The 27,741-nt window shown below is 38.1% G+C and overlaps 1 protein-coding gene across 6 annotated transcripts in view; it reads left to right on the forward strand.

Moving 5' to 3' along the window:
* Nucleotides 1-27,741, forward strand: part of RABGAP1L (RAB GTPase activating protein 1 like) — a 654,847-nt gene that overhangs the window by 604,308 nt on the left and 22,798 nt on the right. For 4 of the 6 annotated variants that reach the window (XM_069480240.1, XM_069480241.1, XM_069480242.1 and 1 more), the window contains 2 exons: nucleotides 16,148-16,240; nucleotides 27,215-27,325. In XM_069480240.1, the coding sequence (XP_069336341.1) occupies nucleotides 16,148-16,240; nucleotides 27,215-27,325 (204 nt within the window). Of the gene's footprint in view, nucleotides 1-16,147; nucleotides 16,241-16,420; nucleotides 16,711-23,554; nucleotides 23,594-27,214; nucleotides 27,326-27,741 lie in introns of those variants that run through there. The other 2 variants (XM_069480246.1, XM_069480244.1) reach the window with 2 other exon arrangements.

The raw sequence follows: 27,741 nt of genomic DNA on the forward strand, positions 1-27,741 counted from the left end.
CCTGTAAGCTACCAACACAATCCAAAAACTTTCAACATTTTAAGTTCTTTCATATTCCAAATTGCCGCTCATATCCAGAATGGATGCAAACATCTGTTAAGACCATCTGCCTGATTTTTATTTCAGAAAATACGGTCACTGAAGTAGCAGTTACCAAAGTAGGTTCATGCTTTCATCAGTTGGCAGCAACGTAGATCATCTTGATCTGGCTTCAAGTGTGTTCTTTCCAGCCTGCTCTGCTGGTGGCTCATGCGGAGTCATCTATCTCCTCACCCCGACGAACACAACTGCGTAGCACGTTTAGTGAACCCGTATTTTTCAGCCCCTTTCCTTTGCTTACAGATGTTTCTTTCGGAATGAGGAAAGAAATAAGCAATAATGAGTTGTTCCCTCCATCTGGAACGTCTTGCCCCTCCTGGTACCTCTCATAGTCCTGCTCTTCCATAATACTGTCTGTAATTTACGTGAAAATACTCCAGCCTGCACAGTGTGTGCGTTAGTCTACACCTTGGACATGATTGAACAACATTTGAAACACACTGACATGGGAGTACACAGTGTAGGGGTTGGCATTGGAAAGACCCTGATAAGGAGGTAACTACTATAAATTTAACCTATTTATATTTAAATCTACACCAGAGAGTTTTCAAATCAGCATAAAGGATGTCAGAAATAATTTTAAATTGGATTGGCTACTAATACTGTACGGGCTCCCCTGGCCCTATGTAAATTGCATGGAAGATTCTGACAAGCCAGGCAGGCAGCCTAACCCCCGCACAATGGCGCCTGAGGCAGAGTACTCTCTTTGGGTCTGTTGGCTACCACCTTACAGAAGATGCTTCCTGCCTTGTAGGAATGTGGTGGGAAAACCTATGGCCATGCCTATCTCCAGTCTTTGGAGGCTACTGATATCTACTCCTTCCTCAGCACAAAAAAAAAAAAAAAAAAAAAATCCTGACACTTCTGAATGGTCAATAGCAAAACCTCCCCTCCAGGGCAGTTTTACATGCTAGCTCCTCATTAAGGTCTGTCCTAAATTTCCTGATGGATTTGAGAAATCATTTTCCTCTAAACCATCAGAGCGTGAGATTTATATTTCTCTTATGGCATTAATAAAATTTAAAGTCTATTGTAGGAGGAGGGAGGAGGAGATGGGTAAATTCACACCTGATGGGTACGATGCACGCTATCTTGGTGATGGGCACATTTATAACTTTGACTCAAATGGCACAAAAGCAATTCATGTAACTAAAATGTTTGTATACCCCCATAATACTCTAAAATAAAAATAAAGTCCATTGTAAGTTTCTTTTTTTTTTTTTTTTTTTTTTGAGACAGAGTCTTACTCTGTTGCCCGGGCTAGAGTGAGTGCCGTGGCGTCAGCCTAGCTCACAGCAACCTCAAACTCCTGGGCTTAAGGGATCCTACTGCCTCAGCCTCCCGAGTAGCTGGGACTACAGGCATGCGCCACCATGCCCGGCTAATTTTTTTGTATATATATTTTTTAGTTGTCCATATAATTTCTTTCTATTTTTAGTAGAGACAGGGTCTCACTCTTGTTCAGGCTGGTCTTGAACTCCTGACCTCGAGCGATCCACTCGCCTTGGCCTCCCAGAGTGCTAGGATTACAGGCATGAGCCACCGCGCCCAGCCCATTGTAAGTTTCTTGATGAAAGGATAGTGTTGTAACTACCTTTGTATCCCACATGGCACATAGCATAGTGCCTTGCACATAGTAGATACTTATTTAATCCATGAGCCCATGCATGAACTTCCCAATTCTGTAAGGAGTAGATACAGCATTGGGTCATGGGGACACTGGGAGCCAATGTGTTTATTCCCAGAGTTACGTTAATTCAGTGTTCACAGTTCTCAGGGGTCAGTAGTAATTGTCCGTAACTGCACGAGCTCTGGTACAAGCAGTACTAGGACACACTGGGACTGTCATCAGTGACAGAATAAAGTATTGTTGTGTATGTCTTCTTCTTTCAGAAATGCATTCCTAAATGTATTTTATACTGCTGTCCTGCCAACTCTGGCTCTAGACGATAAAGCAGGACAAATCTTAAGGATATTTTTTTTTCTTATTATATATCTCCTAGCCAGTTTGAAACAGTGTATATAACTAATTGAGTAGATAAAAAGGTTAAAGTAACAGTAGAAGACCGAGAGAAAAAATAAAAGAGGCACAACTATAGCACATAAATTTAAAAAACAAAGCAAAATAAAAACGCTTAATGTTAGTAAAATGGCAGTATAGTATTATAGTTCAGAGCAAGGACTTTGGGCCTGGACTGCCTGGATTCAGATTAATCCCCACCTTGCCAGCTGTTTGACCTTGGGCAAGTTCTTTAACATTTCTGTGCCTCTCTTTCCTCTTCTATAAAATAAGGATGATGACAATAGTACCTACCTCGCAGATGTAAGACCAAAGTGAATTAATACACGTGAAGCAGATGCTTGGCACGTGTTGCTGGGTGTGTGTGTTATTCCTGCAGTGGTATGGTCACATCATTGTTCTGAAGACAGAAGAACGCCAATTTCAGTCAGTTTGCAGTCCTTCTGCGTGTTTGACAGTTCCCTATCCCAAGTGAGTAATTTTCATGCCTTGAAGCCCCCACAAACTGGTGCTTGTACCTTTCTTGTGGAATGCATCACATTCTACCCTCGATGGTACAATTATTTGTAAGCTCCTTAAAAGCATAGACTGTCGTCTTTGTCTTCCTCTAGGCATCCGGCAGAATGATTATGTAACAGCCTTGTTTGCACAATAGCTGTTTGGTAACTATTTGGGAAAACTAGGAACCTCTGTAAGGTTGATCCCTGGGAGCCCTGCACCTCGGACTAGCTCCTGTGTGTTTCTCATACCTCTTCAGCCTCAGCAAGCAGTGTCTCCCCTCTCTGTGGTCCAGCACGTGGCCTTCATTCCCTCACACGTGTGCCCTTCTCTTCCAGAGCCAGTTTCGTGGGTGTGTGACCTGTGCAGTCACATAGGTCCTCATGCTTGGTTTTATGCTCCATCACTATCTTGAAGTTCTTAGTTTTTGAACAAGGGTCCTCGATTTTTATCTTACACTGAGCCTGCAAATTGTGTGGCGAGTCTTATCCTTTCACATCCTGTGCTCATTGTTTTCTGTGCCTGGGACACTCTCCCCACTCCTCGCTGGCTAACTTATTCTTTAGGGCTCAATTTCATTATCATTCCCCAGAGAAGCGGGCAAAATTAGAGCCATGTGTTATTATCTCTCGATCTTTACTTCTCCCTCAGAGCTCTTAATTTACTTAGTAAGGACAGTATATATTTAAACTGTGTGATTATTTCTTTCTAAATTTTTTTTTATTTTAAAATGTTAATTAAGAGGGTACACATGTTTTTGTTACAAGGATATCTTATATAATGTTTATGTCATGGCTTTGGTGTGCCCATCATCAGAGTAGTGTTCATTGTACCCAATAGGCAAGTTTTTCTCCCACACCCACCCTGCCACCCTCCCGCCTTGATGATGTCTCATGTCCTTTATATCACTTTGTGCCCATGTGTACCCATATATTAGCTCCCAGTTATTTGTGAGAACATATGGTGTTTGCTTTTCCATTCCTGAGATACTTCACTTAGGATAATGGTCTCTAGTTGCCTCCACATTGCTGCAAATGACATTATTTCATTCCTTTTTATGGCTGAGTAGTACTTCATGGGATGCCACATTTTCTTTGTCCACTCACAAATTGAAGGGCACTTGGGTTGATTCTCCATTTTTGCAATTGTGAATTGTGCTGTGATAAACATTCAAGTGCAGGTGTCTTTTTGATAAAGTGACTTCATTTCCTTTGGGTAGACCCCTAGCAGTGGGAGTGCTGGATCCAATGGTAGGTCTGTATTTATTAGCTACAAAGAAAACAAAATACCTAGGAATATACTTAACAAAGGAGGCAAAAGACCTCTACAAGGAGAACTACAAAACACTGATGAAAGAAATAGCAAATAACACAAACAAATGGGAAAACATCCCCTGCTCATGGATTGGTAGAATCAACACTGTTAGAATGTCTATTCTGCCCAAAGTGATTTACAGATTCAACACAATCCCCACCAAAACACCAGTGATATATTTCACAGATCTAGAAAAAAATAATCCTAAGCTTCATTTGGAACTCAAAAAGAGCCCGAATAGCCAAAGCAATCTTAAGTAAAAAGAATAAATCTGGAGGCTTCACGTTACCTAACTTCAAATTATACTAAACTATATGATTATTTCTTTAAAGGCTTTCTCCCCACCAGACTGTAAACTCCTTGAGGGGACAGACTGTGCGTTTGTTCTGAGGTGGGTATGCCTGCCACACGAAAGTACTCAGTAAATACTTGTTGAATGACTGAGTGACTAGATGATTTTTACAAATGTGAAGTTGTAGGGATAAGTTTTTCTTCCAAAGTTAAAAAGTTTATGTATAAAAATGGCAACGTAGTCATCATGCAGTTTATTACTGCTGGTGATGACTTAATCCGTTTTACTTACTGACTTTAAAGGTAGATGAATGCAGTAAAGCTTCCTCATTTCTCTTTCTTTTCCACTGTTTATCCTTTTCTGATAGTCTGGTATAGTAAAGTTGAATCTCTGTAAACACATATTTACTCAGATTATACGTTCATCTCAAATTAAATTTCTTATAGCATAAATGTCTATAGCCTTCTGCCCACTGTGAATATTTTTAGCAAGAAATACCTATATTTTCTTTTGGTCTAATTGCCAATGACAACTGACATAAAAGTATGCTTCAGGTTTCTTAGCACTGTGGTGGAAAGGCCAGCACTGTTATAACGAATGTAGCATTTGATAATAACAGAACAGTGTCCTACTTGGCTCCCCAATCATTCTTTCTCGCCTTTCCCATTGCCTAGTTTTAATAAGCGTAATTAACTCACTCTGAATGCATAGCTGTATCAGCTTTCTGTGGCCCAATTTTGGAACTATATCTGGTTAATCTACTCCCTGGAATCAGACCAATACCATTCAACATGTAACCAGATTTAACGTATTACCTATCATTTTACAATCTTAACTTTTAGCACTTGGTAGTCATTCTATTACTCTCCAAACAAGATACTAAAATTTTTAGTGATATATTTCTAACCAAAAACTCATCTAGAAATAGAATTCTATTTGATATTTACAGTGAATTTTGAGTGCTTCCCTCAAAAGAAAAGAAATAAAAACATCCAACATGGTATGCTAACTTAAGATATTATTGCTTCTTAATTTTTGCAAAGCGAAAAAGGATCAGAATGTCCATAATTTAGCCCCTAATTGAGAATAATTTTTATTGCCTAAAAAAAAACAGGCTAAATGTCTTTTCTCGCTCCTTCAAGTGCAAAGAATCTGAGAAAAATAGATTTAAAAACCGACAGAAGAAATTATTATAATCCAGCAGCAACTGTTGCATATGGGTGAAGAAAAGAACCGAGCATTATTTGTACAATCAGTACAGGATGCAGTGAGAACAGAAAGAAAGGAAGAAGTATGGGAAAATACACAGAGACGGAAGGCGCTCTCCATGAAGACAGAGGCCTCAAACAATGTTCTGCCTAGGCACTGACTGATTCCAATACCTTAGGTGATTTTGACTGATTCCATTGCCTTAGGTTATTTGCTTTACGCTGTAAATCTCCTGGGTGGTTTCTGCTCTCAGTGCTCCTGTTTCAGAAGGCCGCAAGAGGAGGAAAATATATCATTTCAATCTGCTCGCTCTTGAAACTTTATGGAATTTTAAGCAAGCTTCTCTCAGAGTTAAATTCCTGATTCAACCACCCAAGGGTCTATTGGACAATCTCTTTTTTTTTCCTAGCTTACCCAGAAAGATCAGGGTTAAAGTGTTCATATTTTTTATTTGTTTGTTTTTTATTTGTTTGTTTTTAAGCTCTTACTTTATGCCAGGTAATATGGCAGGTAACTTAGGTTCATTATCTCCCAGCCAGGTGTTGAAACATCAGCATCTCCATCCTTGCGTGGACGAGCTCAGTTGGTGGCAGCCGGCTGCCGAGGGCTCTGCGCGCTGGCTAGACGGCAGGCAGTGCGGGTGATGGGCGTGAAACATGCTGCCATTAAGGCTTTAGCTTTGGTGTTAAAAATGCCTGTTGGCTCTGTCATTATTATGGCGCCTGTGCATGTTACTTTGTCTTTCTCAGTTTACTCAATTTATAAAATGGGTATAGTAACACCCAGTTCATCTTTGTGAGGCTCATGTAATATAAAATGTGTTCAGTGCTTAGGCCAGTGCTGTAACATGCCTTATGTGCTCAACAAAAGGAGGTGGTCATAGTAGTTGTTTGTGTTATCCCATTACAGAACATAAAAAATTGAAGTTCTGAGTAAGAGGTTTAAATGAATTGCTTATAAAATTAAATAGCTAGTATTTGGCAGAGCAAGCCTGTTTAACTCTTAAACCACCCGATGTACAGTATCAGAAACTGTGTTGCTCAAATAATAATTCTTGAAAAGTATGGTTTTTCCCTTCTTTAAAACTTGCTTTTGTCCTTATATCCAAACTATTTATATAAATGGATTCTTGAAATATTTTAGAACATTAAAAATAGTCCTTCCTGATCTTACAAACTAATTCTCTCCTGAAGTTTATTTATAAATTTGTTGTTTGAAACTCAGAATGCATATTCTCTTAGAAACTGGTGGTTGTGTTCTCAGGCCAATTCATAAAAGCCTCTCTGGCCTGTCTCTTACTCTTCCCTCTCTATCACTTAATGATTTAATGCAGTGGTTTTCAAATGCACGGTGTATCAGAATTACCTGAGGAGCTTTGTAAAAGCAGAGGTGCTTGACCACACTCAGACCTTCCGAATCAGACTCTTAGGGTGAATGTGCTGGATTCATCCCGGCAGACCTCTGAGGCAGGGCAGAGCACAATGTGGTAAAGGAACTACAGGAAGTCCAGTGTGGCTGGAGCAGAGACTGGTTGTCTCTAAACTCTTTTAATTGTGCACCCCTATCAGTGACGGTCATTTGAACCCATACCGCCAATGTCTGTATATTCATTTTTTCATAAACCATGTACCTACACTATAATAAAATAGGCACAAATATAGCTACTTTTAAAAGATGAGGTTAAAAAAGGAAATAGAACAAGAAATTCTAATAATCACTTTTTGCTTTTTGTACCTATTTGGATCATTTTATGTACTCCCTGGACTAGGTTAACCACACTTGCAAAATGTGAGCATGGAGAGCAAGGGGGAGAGAGAGATAGAGACCAGATTCTACAGGAGCAGCAGAGCAATGTCAAGTATTTCTTTCTTTATCCTAAACGCAATGGAAAGCAATTGAAAACTTTTAGGAAGGGGAATGACATCAGTTTTACATCCTGAAAAATATTGTTTTGGCCACCCAGTGGCTAAAAGATTTGGAGTAGAGCAAGCATGGACACGGGGAGCCCAGTCTGGAGGTTATTGTGGTAGTTCTGATGAGGAGTGAGTATAGCTCGATTAGGGCATTGCTAATGAAGTTCAGAAGAAAAGATGAAAAGATACTTTGGAGGCATACTGTACAGAATCAGTGACTGATTGCATGAGCATCAGTGGGGGAGAGGTCAGAGGTGACTTCTGTGTTTCTGGCTTGAGCTTCTGGATGGGAGATGAACAATGGAAGAACAAATTGGAGGTGAGGTGTGAGGCATTAGTCCAGGTGTAAAGTGTCTCAAATGTGAACCATCCAAATGATAACATGAAGTTAGCGATTGGATATGTATGTTGAGCTCTGGAGAAGTTCCAGGCTGGAAACTATTAATTTGGGAGTTGTCGACACACAGATAGTTCAGAAATTCCTCTACCTCCAGATATTATTTATTAATAGGAAAACTCTAAAGCAGAAATGTCAGGGTCCCACAAAAATAGTGTTTAGGATTAGATTTGTAGGACTGGAGATGAGGAATTAGAAATGAACAGGTAAGCAGATTCTATAAAATTCAAGAGTTTCCTAAAGTTGCCACAGCATTGGCGCCAAACAGCTTATATTAGAGCATGGTAAAAAAAAGTAGAAATCAACATTTCAGAAGCTCTCACAGGCACCCTGACGAGCACCCTGCATTCTGGAGTGAGCCATGAACACTGGACAGTGGCTCACGTCGTACAATTGTTCATGAATGAGTCTAGGAACCTGTCACAGGTGTGCACACCATTAGCCCTGAGTAACTGGGCAAGCTGGACATGTGAGATGAACGCAGGTACAGCACCATGGACTGTATGTTACTACGAATTTAGGAAAAGAATGCTTAGTAATTTGATGTCTGTAGGTCTCAGGAGTTATGTCAGAGTTGCAACAAGAGATACATATGTTCCTTGTCACCACTCCCTTGGGGCAGGCTCCGGAGGCCACTGGATCCCATCTCTGACTCTGTTTACCAGCTGTATGACTGTGGACATGTTACCTCTCCACAGTTTCCTTATTTCCTTCATTGTAAAATAATACTTACCTGATGGAGTTTTGGGGAGGATTAAATATAGATTTTTCTAAGTTATTGATTTAAAACTGTTAAAAAATTTTTTGGCATGAAGAAATTCCATACCTTTCTTTTCTTTTTTTTTATTTTTTGAGACAGGGTCTTGCTCTGTCACCCAGGCTAGAGTGCAGTGACATCATCATAGCTCACTGCAACCTCAAACTCCTGGCCTCAAATGATCCTCCCGCCTCAGCCTCCCAAAGTGCTAGTTTAACAGGTTTGAGCCACCGCGCCTGACCAATAACAGAGCAAAGGGAAGTGGACATCAGAACAGTGCAGTGCTACAAACCTTGCGTTCTGGGCCTGGCTTCCCCCTCTGTCTTCACTGGTGGTTCAGCTCGGTGGTTCTCAGTACAGATACCACATCTTCTCAAGCTTCTACCCCTCGAACCTCCCAGCCCTGGATAGCCACCCATGGTTTGGAACGGTGCGTGGGCATCCTATTTGTCACAGTGACAGGAGGGTACTACTGACATTTCATAAGTGAAATGATAAATGGGGCCAGGGACACAGGGGCTCAGAAATGGGGAATGGAGTCAATACAACCAAAAATCATTCCACCCAAAATGCCAGTAGTACCCTACCTTGAGAAACGCTGTAGTGGCTAGGTTCTTTTCTCTACATAAATTAAAAAACCAACTTTTCATAAAATTGATATACTAATCTATAAAATCAAGATATGCCAAAGATCATGCCATATATATTACGAGCATAGAACAGGTTGAAAAATATTCATATTTGTATTCTGCTATATCATTTATCTCTCTTCTGTGTATAAGTTTCCTTAAGTTAATAAAGTAGGTGTGTTCCAAATTGGTTACTTAAGAGTATTGTTATCCCATTAATTACTACCTACTATCTAAAGTGGTGTTGAAAAGCACTTGAGCTCCTAAATGTACAAAGGTCCCATTTGATAATCAGGAAACCTAACCAAATCTTATATGTAAGAGAGGAAATATGTTTTATTAGAAATAATGCCTATGAAATTCAAATATTAGTAAATTTTCAAAATAAGGTATTGAAAGTAAAAATACAAAATAGGATAATACCCTGGTAGGTAGGATTAGTGAGATAAAGATTATTAAGGCAAATTCATCTAAAATTAATATAACAAAAAAAATAACAAAAAAATATAACATTCAGTCTATTAGTCATATATAAAAATAAGAAAGATACAGTTTAAATTATTAGGTTATTAAATATGAAATGCCCAATTTCCTTAAATATTATACTAAGTTTGACAGTTGATATCTCTGACATTTCACTTTGACACTTCCTGTTTTATTTTTATTGTGAAGGTGCAACCTCAGTCTTTTAAACGCACAGTTTGGCTTGTGATTATCTTTTCAAATTTTTTTTAGAGCAATTTTTGTGAAACCATGGTTACATCAAAAATTTGTGTTATTTTCGAATATGAGTTCCATTGTGGAACTAGTGCAGCGTAGACAGCCTGAAATATCAACAAAGTGTTTGGGAAGGACGTGGCTAACGAACACACAGTACGTCAATGATTTGAGAAGTTCCATTCTGGTGATTTTAATCTTGAAAATGAGCCATGTGGGCGACCTCAGACCAAGGTAGATAATGGTGAGCTGAAAGCTGTAGTGGAAGCAAATCCATCTCAACCTACGCAGGAATTAGCAGCAAGGTTTGACATTACTATTCTAACGATATTGGACTATGTGAAACAAATTGGCAAGGTAAAAGAGGCTGGGCAGATGGGTTGCATGAATTAAATGAGCATCAGAAGAGAAATCATCTCGACACTTGCCTTTCTTTATCATCACAATATAAAGGCGGACCATTCTACACAGCATTGTTACATGTGACGAAAAATGCATTTTTTTTGACAATCATGAGCATTCAACACTGTGGTTGGATAAAGATGAAGTGCCGAAACACAGTCCAAAACCAAATATTCATCAAAAAAAGCTAATGATGTCTGTTTGGTGGTCCAGTGCTGGTATTATCCACTACAGCTTCATGAAACCTGGTCGATCAATTACAGCAGATGTCTGCTACAACCAATTGGATGAAATAATGAGGATGCGTGTGGTTAAACAGCCGGGATTGGCCAATAGAGATAGGCCAGTCCTCTTGGAAGACAACACTGAACCACGTGTCGCACACACAATGCTGCTCAAATTACAGATGTTGGACTTGGAAACTCTCTGTCATATACTGTATCCACCAAACCTTGCACTGACTGACTACTACTTCTTCCAGGCTTAGGACCACTTCTTGCAAGGAAAAATATTTAATTCTCAACAAGCTTTGGAAAACATCTTTCGTGATTTCATCACTACTTACTCTCCAGGCTTCTTCACTGCTGGCACAAACAAGCTACCGTTAAGATGGCAAAACTGTGTTGATAGTTTACGCTCATACTTTGATTAATTGTACTGCTTCTTGTTTGAGACATAATAAACTACACTTTTGATTCAAAATCAGACATTTCATATTTAATGACCTATAGAAAAAAGAGAGCATGGGGAGTGAAGAAAGTTGGGTGTATCCTTTTCAGTCTTCCCCTCCCATATCCCGAGGGAGGCCAGCATGACTAACATTGAGTAAGACAAACGAGTAATTACTGTGCTCTCTCTTTTCCTGTTATTAAAGGTCACTGCTTGACACTCCCTCACCACTCCCCTACCACTCCTCTTTGCCTTAAACTTGTTAGGCTCTTTTCTTTGTATTTCCTGATAACAGCTGAATAGGACCCACTGTCATCAGCAAATGGCAGGTAAGGGTATTGGTGACAAGGAGTGAAGTTACTAAAGCTTCCCCAGTGATTTAGAATTATAACCCACTGGGTATTGTCATCAGGGGAGTAGATGAGAAAGCCCTTTTGATTTAGTGTGGTATCCATCAAATCATTTTAGAGGGTCTGGAGAGGCATTTAAAAAAATGGAATACAATAAAACATAATAGAAAATATCAGTGAACATTGTGCTGATCTCTGGCAGGCACTGGGTACAACTTAACAAATACCACAGCCAGTTGCCAGGATAAGAGAAAGAAAGCAAAAAGGGACCAAGTGAATCTACATGTTGGCTGGAGGAATGTTGTTTTTAACTTTTCTTTACTGCTGTCTAGTTTGGTATTCTGGTATTTATAGTATAAGGGTTAACAGTTTACAGTTTATATTGACATAGTTCAGTTGTAAAATAAAGTTGGTTATAAAATAAAGGGCAGGGGAGGTTTTTAATCTTGCTTTCAGCAAAAGTGTTAAGACTTTCAACTGAATTTTGTTTGTAAACATTTTATAGCTCAATTAATTATACTTATAATATTATGTTGTTTTCATTTCTTATTGTTACCATAACAAATAACTCACAAACTTAGCGGCTTAAAAGAATATAAATATATTATTTGACAGTTCTGTAGGTTAGAATTCTTGTGTGAGTCTCACTGGGCTGAAATGAAAGTATTCGCAGGGCTTCCTTTCTGGAGACTCTTGGGGAGAATCCATTTCCATGTCTTTTCCAGCTCCTAGAAGCTGCCCACATCCCTTTACTCGTGCACCTCTGTCTGCATCCGTCCTGGAAGCCAGCAATGTCGAATTTCTCTGACCTTTCTGCAGTAGCCACACCTCCCTCTGAGTGAAGTCCGAAAGAGTTCTCCTCTTTTAATGACTCCTATGATGTCACTGGGCCCATCCAGATGATCTAAAATCATCCTCCAATCTCAAGGTCCTTAACCTTAATAACCACATTTGCAAAATCCATTTTACCATGGAAGGTTATATATTCACATGTTCTGGGGATTAGAACGCAGACATTTTTGGGAGGCCATTATTCTGCCTACCACAGTTGTCTATATTGACACCTGCTTCCAAAATGATTGTTTCCTTGTAAAATATATGTCCGTTGAAAAAAAATAGCTGATTTAAAGAAAAAGTAGTAAGTAAAATGTCTGTGGCTATGGCAAAAATAATGAAAGTGATATTTGAATGACTATAGTTTGGGAAACACTTTACCTGAGAGATTGCCCCGTACCAGGAAAGGGCGGAGTGCAGGCCAGAGAGCCCGTCGCCCCAGCCAGACTCCGGTTTGCTCTGGGGCGGCTAGCTGGCTCCACCCAGGGCTCTAGCCACAGTTGTTCAGTGTCTGCATCCTAAAGAAAGGGATTGCACCAGACAGACAATGTCCAAAGTCCTCCCAGCTCCAATTTGCTAATTCTGTGCAAATAGATATTTATGTTATGAATTTAAATGTCAGGGGCAAACAGTGTGAAATATCTCTAAACATCATAAACAATTCAAAAGGTAAAGACACTGGTTCTATCTTAAATGCTGCCTTCCCTAAATGTGGTTGTCAAGTATAAAATGTCAAGCCTTAGCTGATTATTTAAATGATTGCTATCATACTTGTTAGGGACTGTCTTATCATGATTGGATATCTTTTTTTTCTTTTTCTATTTGGTTGTTTTTGATAAATACCATTTGAGTGGTGAATGCTCATTATCACTTGCACTCATCAGACAATTATGGATTCTTTGAGAACATTTCCTAAACTGAGCAAAATAGAAAGTGCTAGAAAGGCCAGGGGGTGGACAGTTGGTGTAATAGGACCCCCAGATTAGGAAGACATTTAAAAGAACTGATGATTCTTGACACCTTCTTCAAGTGCGCACTTATAGGTTGTTTCAATTCTAATAATTCTTAATGACTTTTTGTTCTTTTAATGAAAACCACATAGTGAAGAGGTTTTTATTCCTTTCTCCAATAAAAAAAATTTCAAGCTTCAGTACTATCTAAAATAAAATCAATTTTGTCCTGAAATATAGTTTTAAAAACTGAAAGTATATTTTCTTTGATTACCTCATAAATAACAAGAGTTTCATATCAGCTCTCCTGTCTCTTCCTCCTCCACCCTTTCCCCCACTTTTGCACTGTGCCAATCACAGGTGGATGCTCAGTATCACCCCACAGCACAAGATAAATAAGCTTGGAAGGTTTCCTAGCAACATATTGTTCTGGGAACCTGCTCTGTTTCCCTCAGCAAGATGAAGCCAAACATCCTAGAATCTCAGCCAGATGGGAAAAGATTAGCTTATTGAGAGTGTTTAATGCATTTTTTTTTGAAAATTTCACTTTGAAATATAAACCTCTTAACATAAGTAGCAAGATTGACTTTTAAAAGGACACTCTTTTACATGTAAAAAAAAATTGGGGGTAGTAGATTGAATTTTAAAACTACTGTTTTAGTAGAATTCTCTAGGAACAAGCTTGCAATATGTAATTCAGTAACCGGTGAATGGATCCATTTTAGAACCGTGTAGAAAATACTTCCACACAAGCGTGATATTCAGTCTGGTGTGGGTTCCAGTTACAAAAATATTGAAATACTTCTGATCTGGCGGGTGAGTGGCTGCTGGAGCAGGCTCTCATAATGGCCATAGCTGCTCCCTTTGACCCCTGCTCCTGCTCCTAGGGAAACATTGGAGATACCTGGCCACTGCTGAAAACCCTGAGACTTCCCTTTTTTTCTGTCGATCCAGGGCTATTTCAGTGCTAGTGATTTGCAACTTCATCTTGAGAGTCTATTTTTGGTTTTCTGAGTATATGATTAATGCATATAGAGAAAAGAATACTGGAGGAACTTGAGGCCACTGTCAAAGCATAGAAAAATGATGTGGTTGTCTTGTTAGCACATGATCGTGTGTATTTCCCTTGTTTAGTGATCTGTGAGGCTGCATAGTTGGCAGGTGGCACTTTCCTTTCTATTGTACTCTAGTTGGTCACAGTATACGGCTAAAGGTCTCTGGAGATCAAGTAATAAAGGATTAGTGTTTCTTATAAACAGTATTGAACAGTCACTTTGCAATTCATTTACACCCTGCGAAATGTCCTCACTCCTTGTTTAACAGGGGAGACATTCCCCAATCAGCCAGATGAATATTCTCATAGTGTGGTTATCGAACGGTTTGCACCATCTATCAGGTTTGATTGAGTTTCTGAAACCTCCCAATTGGGGTCAGAAGCAGATAATTTTAGTACTTTGTAGTGCTCCTGGATGAGAAAAACAAAGTAATTAGAATAAGATGAGGAATGACACCTGTGTCTTTGGTTTTTATTTAACACATTCTCTGGATAGATTCCAGAGAATCAAAACTGTCTTCATCCCAGAAAACTGCAAGATAATTTTATATTCATGCTGGGTGCTTTCCATTTTGTTTTGCTCTGTCTTACATTCATGTGCATGTTTTCTAAATACCATACTTTGAATTCAGTAAGAAACATTCTGTTGAGGGGCTAGTATGGGCCAAATACTTGGCTAGGTATCATGGCAGATGTTGAGGGCAGCACATCATCCCTGCCTTTCCCAAGGCCTCAGGAAGTCAGCAAAATAGCATGTTTGTAATCATAAAACAAACAAACGAAGAACTTTTCCTTGATTTCAAGTCACTTACTTTAGGACCTAAACATTATGGAAAAATTTTTGCTGTTTGAATGAATTATATTATTTTGATTGTCTAAGGAAAGGCTGAAAGTAGATTTAACCTGTAATATGAAACTGAATAGGTTATAATACCTTAATTTAGATTGAATATTTATTAAATTTTTTTTAAATTTCCATGTGGCAGGCATTGTTTTAGATACTTTACCTATGTTAGCTCACTTAATTCTCCTAACACCAATATGAGGTAGAAATTTGTTTATCATCTGCCATTTTGCAGATGAAGAAACCGAGGCTAAGAGAGGTTATTTATTTTTCTTTTTGGAGACAGGGTCCTGCTGTGTTTCCCAGGCTGGAGTGTAGTGGCTGCGCACAGGCATGATCATAGCACACTACAGTCTCTGTTCCTCGGCTCAAGTGATCCTCCCCGTTCCCAGCCTCCTGAGTAGCTGGGAGTACAGATGTGCACCACTGCACCCAGCTAAGAGGGGTTAAATGCCTGTTTGCCAAGGGCCTTTATACTATGCTATGCTTATTTTCTTATTTTAAGCATTCTGAGACTCTGTAGGATTCTAGTCTTTTTCTAGAAAAGAGTAAACTTCTGTCTTTTGAGGATGACATAATTTTAGCAAAAAATAGATGAGTTATTTAGATGATTTTCTATTATTACATAAAGCACAACAATCCTATATTTCTTTGAGTGTTCAGTGTCAAACTTTAGAATCTTCTTTCGTTTTGGTATATTAATTCCATTTTTCAAGTATTTTTTGCTGCTCAATTTTTTATTTCTATAAAATAATTTTCTATGAGTGAATTATATTTAAAGAAAGATAGTTAAAATTAATAACTCTATTAAATACATTCACAAGAAAAGGTTATGCCATCATCAATATTGTAGAACAGAGGTGGACAAATTATGGTCTGTTTTGTAAGTAAGGTTTTGTTGGAACACAGCCATACTCATTCATTTTTGTATCAGCCATGGCAGCTCTTATGCAATAACAGCAGAGTTGAATGGTTGTGACCTATAGCTCAAAAAGCCTAAAATATATTCCATCTGGACCTTTATAGGAAAAGTTTGCCAACCCTGGCTCTAGAATCTAGATTTTCCTCCTAACTTTGAGTTGGGCATGCTCCCTTAGAATGCCAGATACTTAATTGCAAAACACATCAGCCTTCTTTTTTTTTTTTTTTTTTCCTAAATGATGTCCTTGTCTAACATGCTTATCCTCTGATCCCTGCAGGTACCAACCAAGAAGCTGAAGAAATATGAGAAAGAATATCAGACAATGCGAGAGAGTCAGCTGCAGCAGGAAGACCCAATGGATAGATACAAGGTATGGGAAACACCTGGCACCTACCAGAGCAAAGTTCTTAAAGCAGCAGTTGTGACAAGTTCGATTCCCTGTGTCTCTCCTTGACTGATTTGTATACTCTCTGATCATGCTAACTCTCCAGGTATGTTTTTATTTCAGGAGACTCCCAAGTAGCCAACCATAATATTTCTTTTCTTTCAGTTTGTATATTTGTAGGTAACTCCAGCTGTTGCATTTATACGGGGAATCTTCGTAAGAAGCTGAGAGAAAGAGAGGGGAAAAGAGAGAAAGTGGCTTTCTACTTTCAAAAATGAGGAAAAAAAGGAAAATGGCAAAGTACTGTCTTAGCTGTTCATGGTCACATCCACAAAGACTTTTAGAAGGTGAACTATCTCAAGACTGGCACAAGGACATTTCAAACTTTGTAGCAAATGTTAAAAATATAAACTCACTTGGAAGGAAAAATAAAAACCACAAAGGTATATGAAGCATAGTAATGGTGTTTGTCGCAACATTTATTTCCACAAATGAATATATGAGTAACAGTGACATTTGACTTACAGTACACAGTTTCAGAATCAAAATGATTTCAGTTTAATAGTTAATTGTATGTTTTAAAAATTAGACCACTTACGACGATAGGTCTCTTTCTTCAATGGTGATTAGCAATACTGTTCCCAGGAGGCGGTGTTGGGAAATAATGTTATCCAACTTATTTTTTTAAATGAAATATTATTGTCTCTCTTCAACATGTTTTAATTTTATAGTCTCATGCAGATGCATAATAGTTCCCTCACCCTCCACATCGGTTCACTAAGATAAAACAATATTGCATTTTCAGCACTGAGCACCAATGCTGAAATGTTCTGCCAAGAAAAGTACTGTGGTGGCATTATTAAGTCACCCACAGTGGAATGGCTTCCACTTTTGTAACTTGGGTAGCACCATCACACAGTACATCTTGTCTCTGTTTCTGAACTGAATGACATAGGATGTGTACAGAGGAACATGGTAGAAGGAGTATGTGGATTTTGTAGTCAGACAGACCTGAGTTCAAATCCTGATTTTTTTTTTTTTTTTAAGAGCACAAGATCTGGAATCCAAATGGGGCATTTTAATGCCTATGCCACTGTTCAGCATCTTGGACTAGTTATTGAACATCTTTCCTCATCTGTAAAATGTGTAGTGTGCACGATTCCTTGGCAGATTGTTGTGAGGATGAGGGGTGTTGTATGTTAACTACTCAGCACATAGTTTGGTGTTCAATGAATGGTGGTGGTTAGTTTTATGAAGCCTACTACTACGAATTACCCAAGTTTTACTAGAATAATACCACTTTATATGGGTCTGTCCTCCAGTTCCCCACTGATCATCCTCATATTTCTCCCAAGTATTGCTACCCAGTAATCTCCCCTTGTTTACAGAACTGTCTCAAGAACTAATAAAATCCCACATACTGCTATAGTAGGTAACTATTAACAGATACAGTCTTAAAAGATAAGGTTTGAAGCTAATTCCCACCACTACTGTCCCCTCAATAAAACCAATTTTAATGTAAGTCATATAGCATGCTGCTTTAGAGAGGCTTGAAGGTAGTAATTATAAAATAAATATTATTAAGCATCCAGAATGAAGCCCTCCTACTGCTTGTATCGTTCTAATTTTCTTATTGTCACCATCATTATGAATAAAATCTTTGGAGAGTGCTTCAAAATAAAAGAGAACAGGCCGAGACTGAACTTGTTACTGTAGCTGAAATCCTTTTTGTTTCAAAGCAGGTATGTATAAATAGTATGAAGTATATTATTTTTTAAGTGTTTATAACATTATAACATGTAAAATTGTCAATGTGTATAGTTTTTATTGAGGGATCAAAGTAGAATTAAACTTTGTTTCTGTTTTGAAAGCAGATATTACTTTTAAGTTCAAGTGCTGTGGCTTCTTAATTGCACATATCAGATACTTTCTATAGATATTTCTTTTGGATTATTGTAATATCTTTTTAATACATTAACTAATATCTCTAACCCCTTTTTTTTCTATACCATTTTAATAATGTTTAGGCATTTGTCCTGGTGATATACTTGGCAAATTTATGTCCACAAACTGTAATTACATTTTCAATGTGGCAATTAACAACACAGTTTCCAACCGTTAAAAGATTGAGTTCTTGGCCGGGCGCGGTGGCTCACGCCTGTAATCCCAGCACTCTGGGAGGCCGAGGCGGGTGGATTGCTCAAGGTCAGGAGTTCGAGACCAGTCTGAGCGAGACCCCGTCTCTACTAAAAATAGAAAGAAATTATATGGACAACTAAAAATCTATATAGAAAAAATTAGCCGGGCATAGTGGCGCATGCCTGTAGTCCCAGCTACTCGGGAGGCTGAGGCAGTAGGATCGCTTAAGCCGAGGAGTCTGAGGTTGCTGTGAGCTAAGCTGACGCCACGGCACTCACTCTAGCCTGGGCAACAAAGTGAGACTCTGTCTCAACAAAAAAAAAAAAAAAAAGATTGAGTTCTTTAGATGATCAAAATGTGGTTTAAGAAGCTAATTATAATTATCTTCCTTGTAAAGTTCTTTTGCAAAAATAAAAAAATAAATAACAAAGAAGCTAATTATAATTATCTTTTTTTTTTTTTTTTTTTTTTTGAGACAGAGTCTCACTCTCTTGCCTGGGCTAGAGTGCCGTGGCATCAGCCTAGCTCACAGCAACCTCCAACTCCTGGGCTCAAGCAATCCTCCTTCCTCAGCCTCCCGGGTAGCTGGGACTACAGGAATGCGACACCATGCCCAGCTAATTTTTTCTATTTTTAGTTGTTTGGCTAATTTCTTTCTCTTTTTAGTAGAGATGGGGTCTCACTCTTGCTCAGGCTGGTTTCGAACTCCTGACCTCGAGCAATCCTCCTGCCTCGGCCACCCAGGGTGCTAGGATTACAGGCGTGAGCCACTGCGTCCAAGCTATGTAATTATCTTAATTAAAGTTGCAAAGTGTCTTAGAAAATACCTTTTAGTGTCTTCCAAATTTAATCCCATGAAGAATAAGACCTCTGTCCTGGGAATGAACGCGTTATAATTCATAGGTCTTAGACTAGCACAACCCCGTTAATGAAAACTCTTAAGAATAAATTGGGAAGATCTTTGAGGGCATTGAGAACTTGCACTTGTTCAGTAATAACCTCTTCTGAACATTACAATTAATACTGCTTGAAATGCCATGTCTACCTGCTAGCTTGCCATCTGGCAAGAGAATTAGGAAGGTTATGGGAATTTATTTTTTAAATGTCATGAAATAAGATATTCTATTAATAAGTATTTTAGTTCAAAGCTATTTCTCTTGGACATGGTGACATACATAAAAGGGCTATTGCAGGCAAGCGAGAGGAGGGATTAAAGATCCCACAACATAGAGGTACCTCAGCAGTTATATGTCTTGTTTTATCTATCTAAACATGTATTTTGTGTCTATTTTTATGGCATATGCAAATATCTACATTCTCAGGTTATACCACTCTACTCACCTTTATCCAACACTGAAATCTCAACTACAAAGAAAGAGATGATACAGTGTTGTCATAAATTTAAATTTTAAAACCTTAAGCATCATGAAAATGTCCTAGAATTAGGTAGTGGTGATGATTGTGTGACTTTGTGAATATACTAAAAATCACTGAATTGTACATTTTAAAAACATGAATTTTATAGTATGTGAATTACTTCTCAAAAAAAAAAAAAAACTACAAGCAAAATCAAATGTTCCAAGTGGATCATCATCTAGCCCACCTTCTTTCATGAACCCCAAGTCACACCAGTAGCACCTTGCAGAAGCCATATACTTGTGGGAGGGAGACCTTTCTATTGAAACTGGAGTCAATTAATGACTATTGGTCTTCTGTTCATAGGGGAAAAGCCAACACAAATGGGTAGTACATTCTTTTTTACTGATGTCTATTAATTTCCATGTAGAATATATGTTGCATATATACACACAGACATATACATATATAAATAGGTAATACATATACACAGTGCCTATGCCGCCTAGTCTTGGCATCAGTTTGTATTTGAAACTCAGGGAACCCCATAATTACAACTTATAGCCTTTAGTGTATTCCTTCTGTTTATCTTCATGACTAGATTCAAAGAGACAGAAAGGAAACTTAATTGGAAGGAGAATATAGAATATTTATTCTAAATCTCATTTTTATCATTCCTCTTGGATCTGGCCAAATTTGTGTAATGTAATTTGTTTACTCTGATATTTTGGTTTGTAAATTTATCAATTGATTTCCAATGAGAAAGATTTGGCTGTAGAAACACATCAAGTACATTTTCATTTTTGTACAGGTCTCCAGAATATACACATTCATCAATATGTGTAGCTGTTTTAGTATATTCTAAAAATTAGTAACTAATAAGCAGTTACCAATTTCAGAAATTAAAATAATGTTTTCTCTCTTAAGGAAATGCATCGTTTCCATTTTGGGGAAAGTTAGTTTTCTAGTGATATAATCAATTGCTGGTATTTTTTAGAGAACTTTAGCCTTAGTCTACCTTTGGAGTCTGTCTTTTCTTATTTAATTAAAGAACTGCTGGCACAAATGTGGGTTAAGCCTTAAAAAACACAACTAATTAATTAAATTCAGTGAATCTCCCAAAGCATAATAAAAGTTACCTGTTCTGTATGGGAAAATACTAGAAAGAATCTGGAATGTTTAAATTCTCTTGGGTTTGGGACACAGCTGGTATTATAAATACATAATTTATAATTGAACTATCTTATCCATGTTCGGTATAATTAAATTTAGAAGGTTTAACTTCTTTCTTGAGGTTAGTTAGACCTAGTAAATTTTTTTATCAAAATGTAATTCAAACAGAAAATGATTCCTCTTAAGGTTCCACAAAGTTTTTTTTGCACATACTAATTGTTGTAGAGCAATTATAACTACATGTAATTTAAAATTGAGCTATTTAATTATACAGAGTAAAAACAGTACCAACAGAATATTTGAAGTAAAGCTTAATTGTATTTTTTTGCCATCCTTACCTATCTAATAAATGATTTAGACTGATTATCACTTTTTTTTTAACTTGACAAATGAAGAAGTTTAAATTATGCTAAATTTCTTACCTGTAACAGCGGGGAAGGACTTCTTTTTTTCCACTGTTGGACCCTTTTTGGTGTTGGGCCCTTCCTTACTCAGGGAAGTCAAGATAAGTGAATCCATCTTTGAGAAATGTTTTTCAACCATTGAAATTAAACTTACATTTTATTATTTTTTCCATATCATAGAAACAGTTGTTGGTTTTTGGAAATATTACGTTATGGAATAACGTGCTTTAATGAATAGCAACAGACAAGAGGATGGTTTCTATATGCCTGTGACAACTTGATGATAAACTTCAGAAGTTTGCCAATCTTTTGAGCTTGGACAACCCAGTAAATTCACTGTTGTAGGGTGGTGAGGATGCAAACCTAAGACCTTTTGAGGCTCCTCAAGCAATGTAGCTAAAAAGGAACGGGTAGTCTCTGACAGTGCTGGTCTGCTGATTCCCTTATACTTACCACTTGGGAGAAGTGTGTTAGGCACATTAAGAATCTATAAGTATGTTTATTGATGATCTTCAGAATTACCCAAAAACATTCTTTAATTTTTAGAAAGTTTTCTTTCTCAAAAAGTATTACTGAGAAAATTATATGACATTAATACCGATCGGCTTTTTTTTTTTTTTTTTTTGAGACAGAGTCTCACTCTGGCCCGGGATAAAGTGCAGTGGTGTCATCATAGCTCACTGCAACTTCAGATTTCTGGGCTTAAGTGATCCTCCTGCCTCAGCCTTCTAAGTAGCTGGGACTACAGGCAAGTACCACCACACCCAGCTAATTTTTCTATTTTTAGTAGAGATGGGGTCTTGCTCTTGCTTGGGCTGGTCTTGAACTCCTGAGCTCAAGCAATCCTCCTGCCTCTCACCCTCCCAGAGTGCTAGGATTACAGGTGTGAGCCACTATGCCCAGCCCCATTTGCTGTTTTAAAAATTTGATCTGTGTGCTAGAGCAGAATAGGAGTCTGCAAACCATGGCTTGTGGGCCAAATCTGGCTCACTGCCAGGTTTTGTAAATAAAGTTTTATTGGAACGCAGCCGTACCTATTTGTTTACTTACCGTTATGTGGCTGCTTTTGCATGACACTGGCATAGTTGAGAAATTTCAACACAGACCATGAGGCCTAATATATTTACTATCTGGCTGTTTACATTAAAAGTTTGCTGACCCCTGTGCTACACTATAATCTAAGATTGTTTTTTAAATGCTAAAAGAAATCCAGTCTGGTTTGTCAACTGTCATTTATTACTGACAAGATTTTGGTTTTAGTCTGATATTTAAAATTTCCACCAGAAAGATAAGATTGGATGTGAAGAGTAAAGAAGAGAAGTATAGAACAGTTTCAAATATCCAGATTTTCTTTCTGAAATCTTCATTTGTGGACAATATAGGCATTTAAACATTTCATCTGCAGGCATTTGTCTTTGTATGTCAAAAACCTGTCAGCTGAAAATTTAAATATAATGATTATCAACTCTTTTAAAAGAGGTATCTAAAAGAAAGTATGTGAGAGCTGAGTGTGTTGTTACTAATCAAATTGCACTGGAAAATGTTTTAAAACATTTTCTCCTGACCCTTAAATGTCTTTAAAAACATGTGCCAAGAATTCATCATAGCAGCAGACAACACACCCAAAATATTGAGCTAGAGTTTATAAAGCCACTTCCCTCTCCATCATTTTTTCCTTTAAAACTTAGTTTATTTTTTTTTGATTGCCAGTTCGCATTGGTCTGGTTTGTCATCTTGGAATAAGTGACGTTCACCATCCCTTGAACTGCTTCACCCAGACTTCATCCCAGATACAAATGAGATCTGGGATCAGTTTTTCTTTTGCATTCCCCTGCCCAGCAATTTCATTCTTTTGTCTGAAGATGAACTATTTTGCAAGATTTCTGACTTTGTCTTATCCAAGTTCCTTCCACCCAGCTTTAATAACATAGTATCAACAACTCACACTGTAGTTGCTAATAGTTCCACATGCAGTATTTTTATCATTCATGCAAACTGCAAATAGCAGTGTGGAGAGGGAGGAGTTTTAGTGTATGAGTCTTCCTGAGTTACTTTCTTCTACTGAATGTTTGCAGTCACAGAGAGCACTTAGGGCATGTGACACTCTAAGGAAAAGGCAAAGAGCATTAACAAGTGTCTGTTTTTGTTATTGCCATTTCATAGATGTATTAGCAGGTGTTCAATTTCATTGGATATTCTTTTTTTTTTTTCAATTGTCTTTGTACCTATGATTGAAAACGGTAGTTGGTCTATGACTTTTGAGGAGGTAAGTTTTTCATCTATGTGTGTCTGTAACACCAGCGTCTGTCTCTTTGAAAAATGCAGTATCCTCCTCCCAAAAGTTACTAACCAAACTTTCCCAGCTCTGCATCCTCTATGCAAGAGGGGAGGGAACTAATGAGGACAGTTGTCTGCTTTTTTGTTCAAATGGTGTCAGTTGTGTGAGATGGAGTATGTTTCAGACAGTGCAATGTGAGTTTTAGGGGTTATGTAAGCAGTATGTCCTGTAATCTTTTGTGAAAGGCAAGAGGGAAGCAATTTGCCTGTCTTGTTCACAGGCTCTGAGCGTTCAGCACATCTGCTTGTACAAACTTACAGCATGTGAGTATCTCGGGGCTGACTGAGGTTATCGGGGCTGACTTTAAGTCAGCCTCCCGTGGGCAGCCCTTGTCAACATTTCAGAATGAATCAAGCAAGGTTACTGCCTTTCCCAAGCCTGTCAACAACTAAACTCTCTTCTCCATCCTAGTAAAAAGGCAAACTTTTTTGGACTGTTCAGGACTGAAAATAGTTTTGGCTCCTTGGGAAGGGCTAGAAAAGACAGCCAAAGTAATGTAATCTGTTTAACCCTCAGTGTAAGTGTGGGCAAGTTCGTCTTCGTAGCAAATCTCCATCTCAGTAGCAGTGTCTCAGTGTAGCACTCAGTGGCACTGGAGAACTTGTGAGGACACCCGGCCGCCAGGCCAGGTTCACACTTTGGAGGACGATGCTGCATTTTTAGCCACGTAGCTTGCTTTCCCACTTGTCTGTGAGTGCAGAGCAGGAGTCTGACACTTCCCACTGTGCTGCTTGCTTTGCAGACACTGAATTGAAAGCCTCTTGCTAAAGCAAAAGCCATAGGTGTGCCCTCTAGGCTATTTCGCTTTGTAGGGACCCTCAGACACTCAATTTCTCCCACATCTTTCCCCAGCTTGCCCCGGCCCCTGCCCCTTTAGCTGTGTGTCTATAAGGAGGGTTCAAGTGGCTACAGTTATTGTAATGAGAAGTTAACAGTCAGAATTTCAGCTGAGCTCACACTTCTTTCTTATATAATATATGATCCATCAGACTTTTATCTCTAATCAATAGTGAAGTAGCTACCTGGTATTTTTAAAATACTTGAACAAAGTACTTTTCCACAGACATCCTATGACTTTACCTGGAGTTTTTTTGTTGTTGTTTGTTTTTTGTTTTTAATGCAATTCTAAGCGTATAACTATAACCTGAAAAACCGGTAGCTGCAGCTTTTTCACTTGTGCCAAATTAATGTAATGTGAATAATAGTTGAGGGAGCTTTTTGTACTTTGGAGTTCTACAAGTACAATTTGAGTAGATGCAGGATACTTAACTCAGGAATAGGTACTGAAGTAGTCTTATCTTAGTGTCTTAAAGGGATTTATCAAGAAATGAGAAAAATCTCTTCCCTGCCTAAGCAGTCTGTGTTGTGAAATATGTTGTGTTGAAATTGTGCTGGGTATTGTTGCTCTTTCCTGGCTAGGAGGAAATCTATTGAAAAAGTTTCTCAAATATTTTTTAAAATCTAAGTTTTCTACGAGTATTTAAGTTGTTTCCACAAAAGGGAGTAATAGTTGTATCAGAAATAAAGACTAACTCTCTAGCATGTGCTAGAAATTGTGTTATTTCAACTGTAGAAGTGCCCATGCTTTTTAAAAATGTATTTTTTAGCCTCCACATTTGTTGCACTTCTGTGGGAGGGTAGAACTCCTGTGATTGAGGGAACAGACAGAATTTGATGAGGACAAGTTGCCCCTCCAAGTAGAAACACTGTCTTTTCAGGAATATCCGGGGAAGGGTTCCTAGCAAAGCAGCACTCGGGGGTTACATTATGTCTTGGTCACAGAGGAAAAGACAGCATGGTTTCATGTAGAATATGACCTTCTTACAGGAGTGGACTTTAAAAATTTTCTTATTTTGGCATTTTATCCTTCCAGTGGAATTGAAATTTCAAATTACTTAAAAAAAACTATTTTAAAAATCCTATTATAAATATATGTTCATTGTGGAAAACTTGAAAACATTTTTAAAAGGATAAGGACAACAGTAAAAATAACCTACTAACCACAGCTAATATCTGTTATTTATATTGTTATAAAAATGGGATTTTCCAGTTATTTTTTTTCCTACAAGGTAATATAAGCATTTCTCTGTTAGATACTTTTATCTAATATTTTAGTACTGAGTGGAATTCTATCGTGAATTTATTTAAAAGTATTTAAGTTTGTTTTTAATCTTTTTTAGCAGATAACGTTTTCAAGACTGTTTTGACATTCGTCAACTATCCCAGTCTATTTTTTCCAAAAGAAAAAACAGAAATGGGCCCTGGTAGCTGGTTATAATCAAAGTACTGGTTCATCCTTTAACTACTCTAATGGCCTTCCCTGTTCATGGATCCTCTGCCTCCATGAAAGTCCCAGACTTTACCCTTACCATCTTTTTTTTTAAAAAAAAAAAAAAAAAGGAAAGAGATTAGGTTCTCTTCTTTCTGTATAACAACACCAGCTTGCTCTATAGAAGAAAAAATTAACCTCACCTTCCCAAATATGCTATGATACACTATCTCCCAAAACATGTATTTGTCTTCTTGTTTTGTATCCCTGCTTTGTCTGAGTTTTTGCCACCCTTGCAGAAAAGACTATTAGGAGTGTAAATCTGAAAAACAGGAAGGTCTCATCACATTGAAGTCTTTCCTGTCAGCTCTCTTTTGAATCCCGTATAACTGCTAACAGTAGCAAAGAAAGCACTTTTGATATTTGGGAATGGAAGACACAAAATTGTTATTCTAAAAATATTTGTGAACATACCAAGTTCATCATGGCTAGTTAAGGGGAGACCTTGCTTCATAAGGATTAATGACTTGGTTCTTTCAATATATAACATTGTTTCAGATTTTTCCAGGGAGTTAAAGGGGGAAAAATAGCTCAGTAATTTATTTTATTCAGAATCTTTTAATCTGAAGTTTTAAAAAACCAAAACAAACATTTAGAGACTTTATCATAAGGAGTATTGCTCTCACTAACACAAAATAGATGTTCAGGAAGGTAAAAATATTCTTTCCTCAAAGAATAAAAATGTCAGTTTATAGCAAAGTCACAAACCCGTGTATCTTGATTCTTAATTTAGTGCTCTTAAATATAATATACTCAATTAATTTGAACCCTGATCTGAAATGTCTAGTGGTTTTTCCCCATTTCATTCCTACTGTGTCTTGTGATTTCTCTTGAGGTCAAGCGTGGGACTGCTGTGCATGTTTTGAACAAAGAATTGCTTGTGTCTATGTTCTAGGTCTGTATAAAAACATAACAGGATTGGGGGTATGTTTGAAAATTTTGCTCTTTGTGGCACATTTTTTATAATGATATTCCATCTGGAGCTTTAAGGGACAGCTGTAAGTGTCACTGGGTAGAGTACTGCATCGCGCACCGCTGGCTAAACTCACTGTTGTTTCCCAAACAGCAATCCTGCCTTCCTGTGCCACTTGCACCTTCTCCTTTTTATACCTTTGAAAGTTCACTTTGTTGCTGCTTGTTTTTCCTCACCAGTTCTGTCTGTTTCTGCTAGTGTGTCCAGGCATTAATGCCCACCTCTGGCTGTTGCTGTTTTTCTGCAGAGGGAGAACCGAAGACTACAGGAGGCCAGCATGAGGTTGGAACAAGAGAATGATGACCTCGCCCATGAACTAGTAACCAGCAAAATTGCTCTACGGAATGACCTGGATCAGGTAAACCTGTCTTTCACTAGGTAGGAATGACTTCCTCAAGGGCAAGGACCTAGTGCTCCCACCATGGTCCCCCCAGGCTTGCTTTGTTCTTGACTTGAGTGAGCTGCTTGATTGATGAATGGGCGGGTGGCAGGTGGGAGGGGATTACTTAGGCTGATTGGAGAGAGTGGGAAATACTAGCTTTTGAGAAAGGTTTGGGTCATTCTCACATAGCATGTGTGGCTTACTTTATCAGTACTTTTCCTAAACCAAGGGCTGCCGGCATAGTTACTTGAGAACATCAGTCACCAAGAGCATACCAGTACTAATTCCACTCTAACAGTAGGCACCTTACTTTTTGTTCCAGGAAGAATTCTTGTCTGTAATAAACATGAAGTTTTATATGAGGTACTTACCTTAAGAGTTGGCTGGCTGGA

Source organism: Eulemur rufifrons, chromosome 8, assembly GCF_041146395.1.
Source record: "Eulemur rufifrons isolate Redbay chromosome 8, OSU_ERuf_1, whole genome shotgun sequence".
Lineage (NCBI taxonomy): Eukaryota > Metazoa > Chordata > Mammalia > Primates > Lemuridae > Eulemur > Eulemur rufifrons.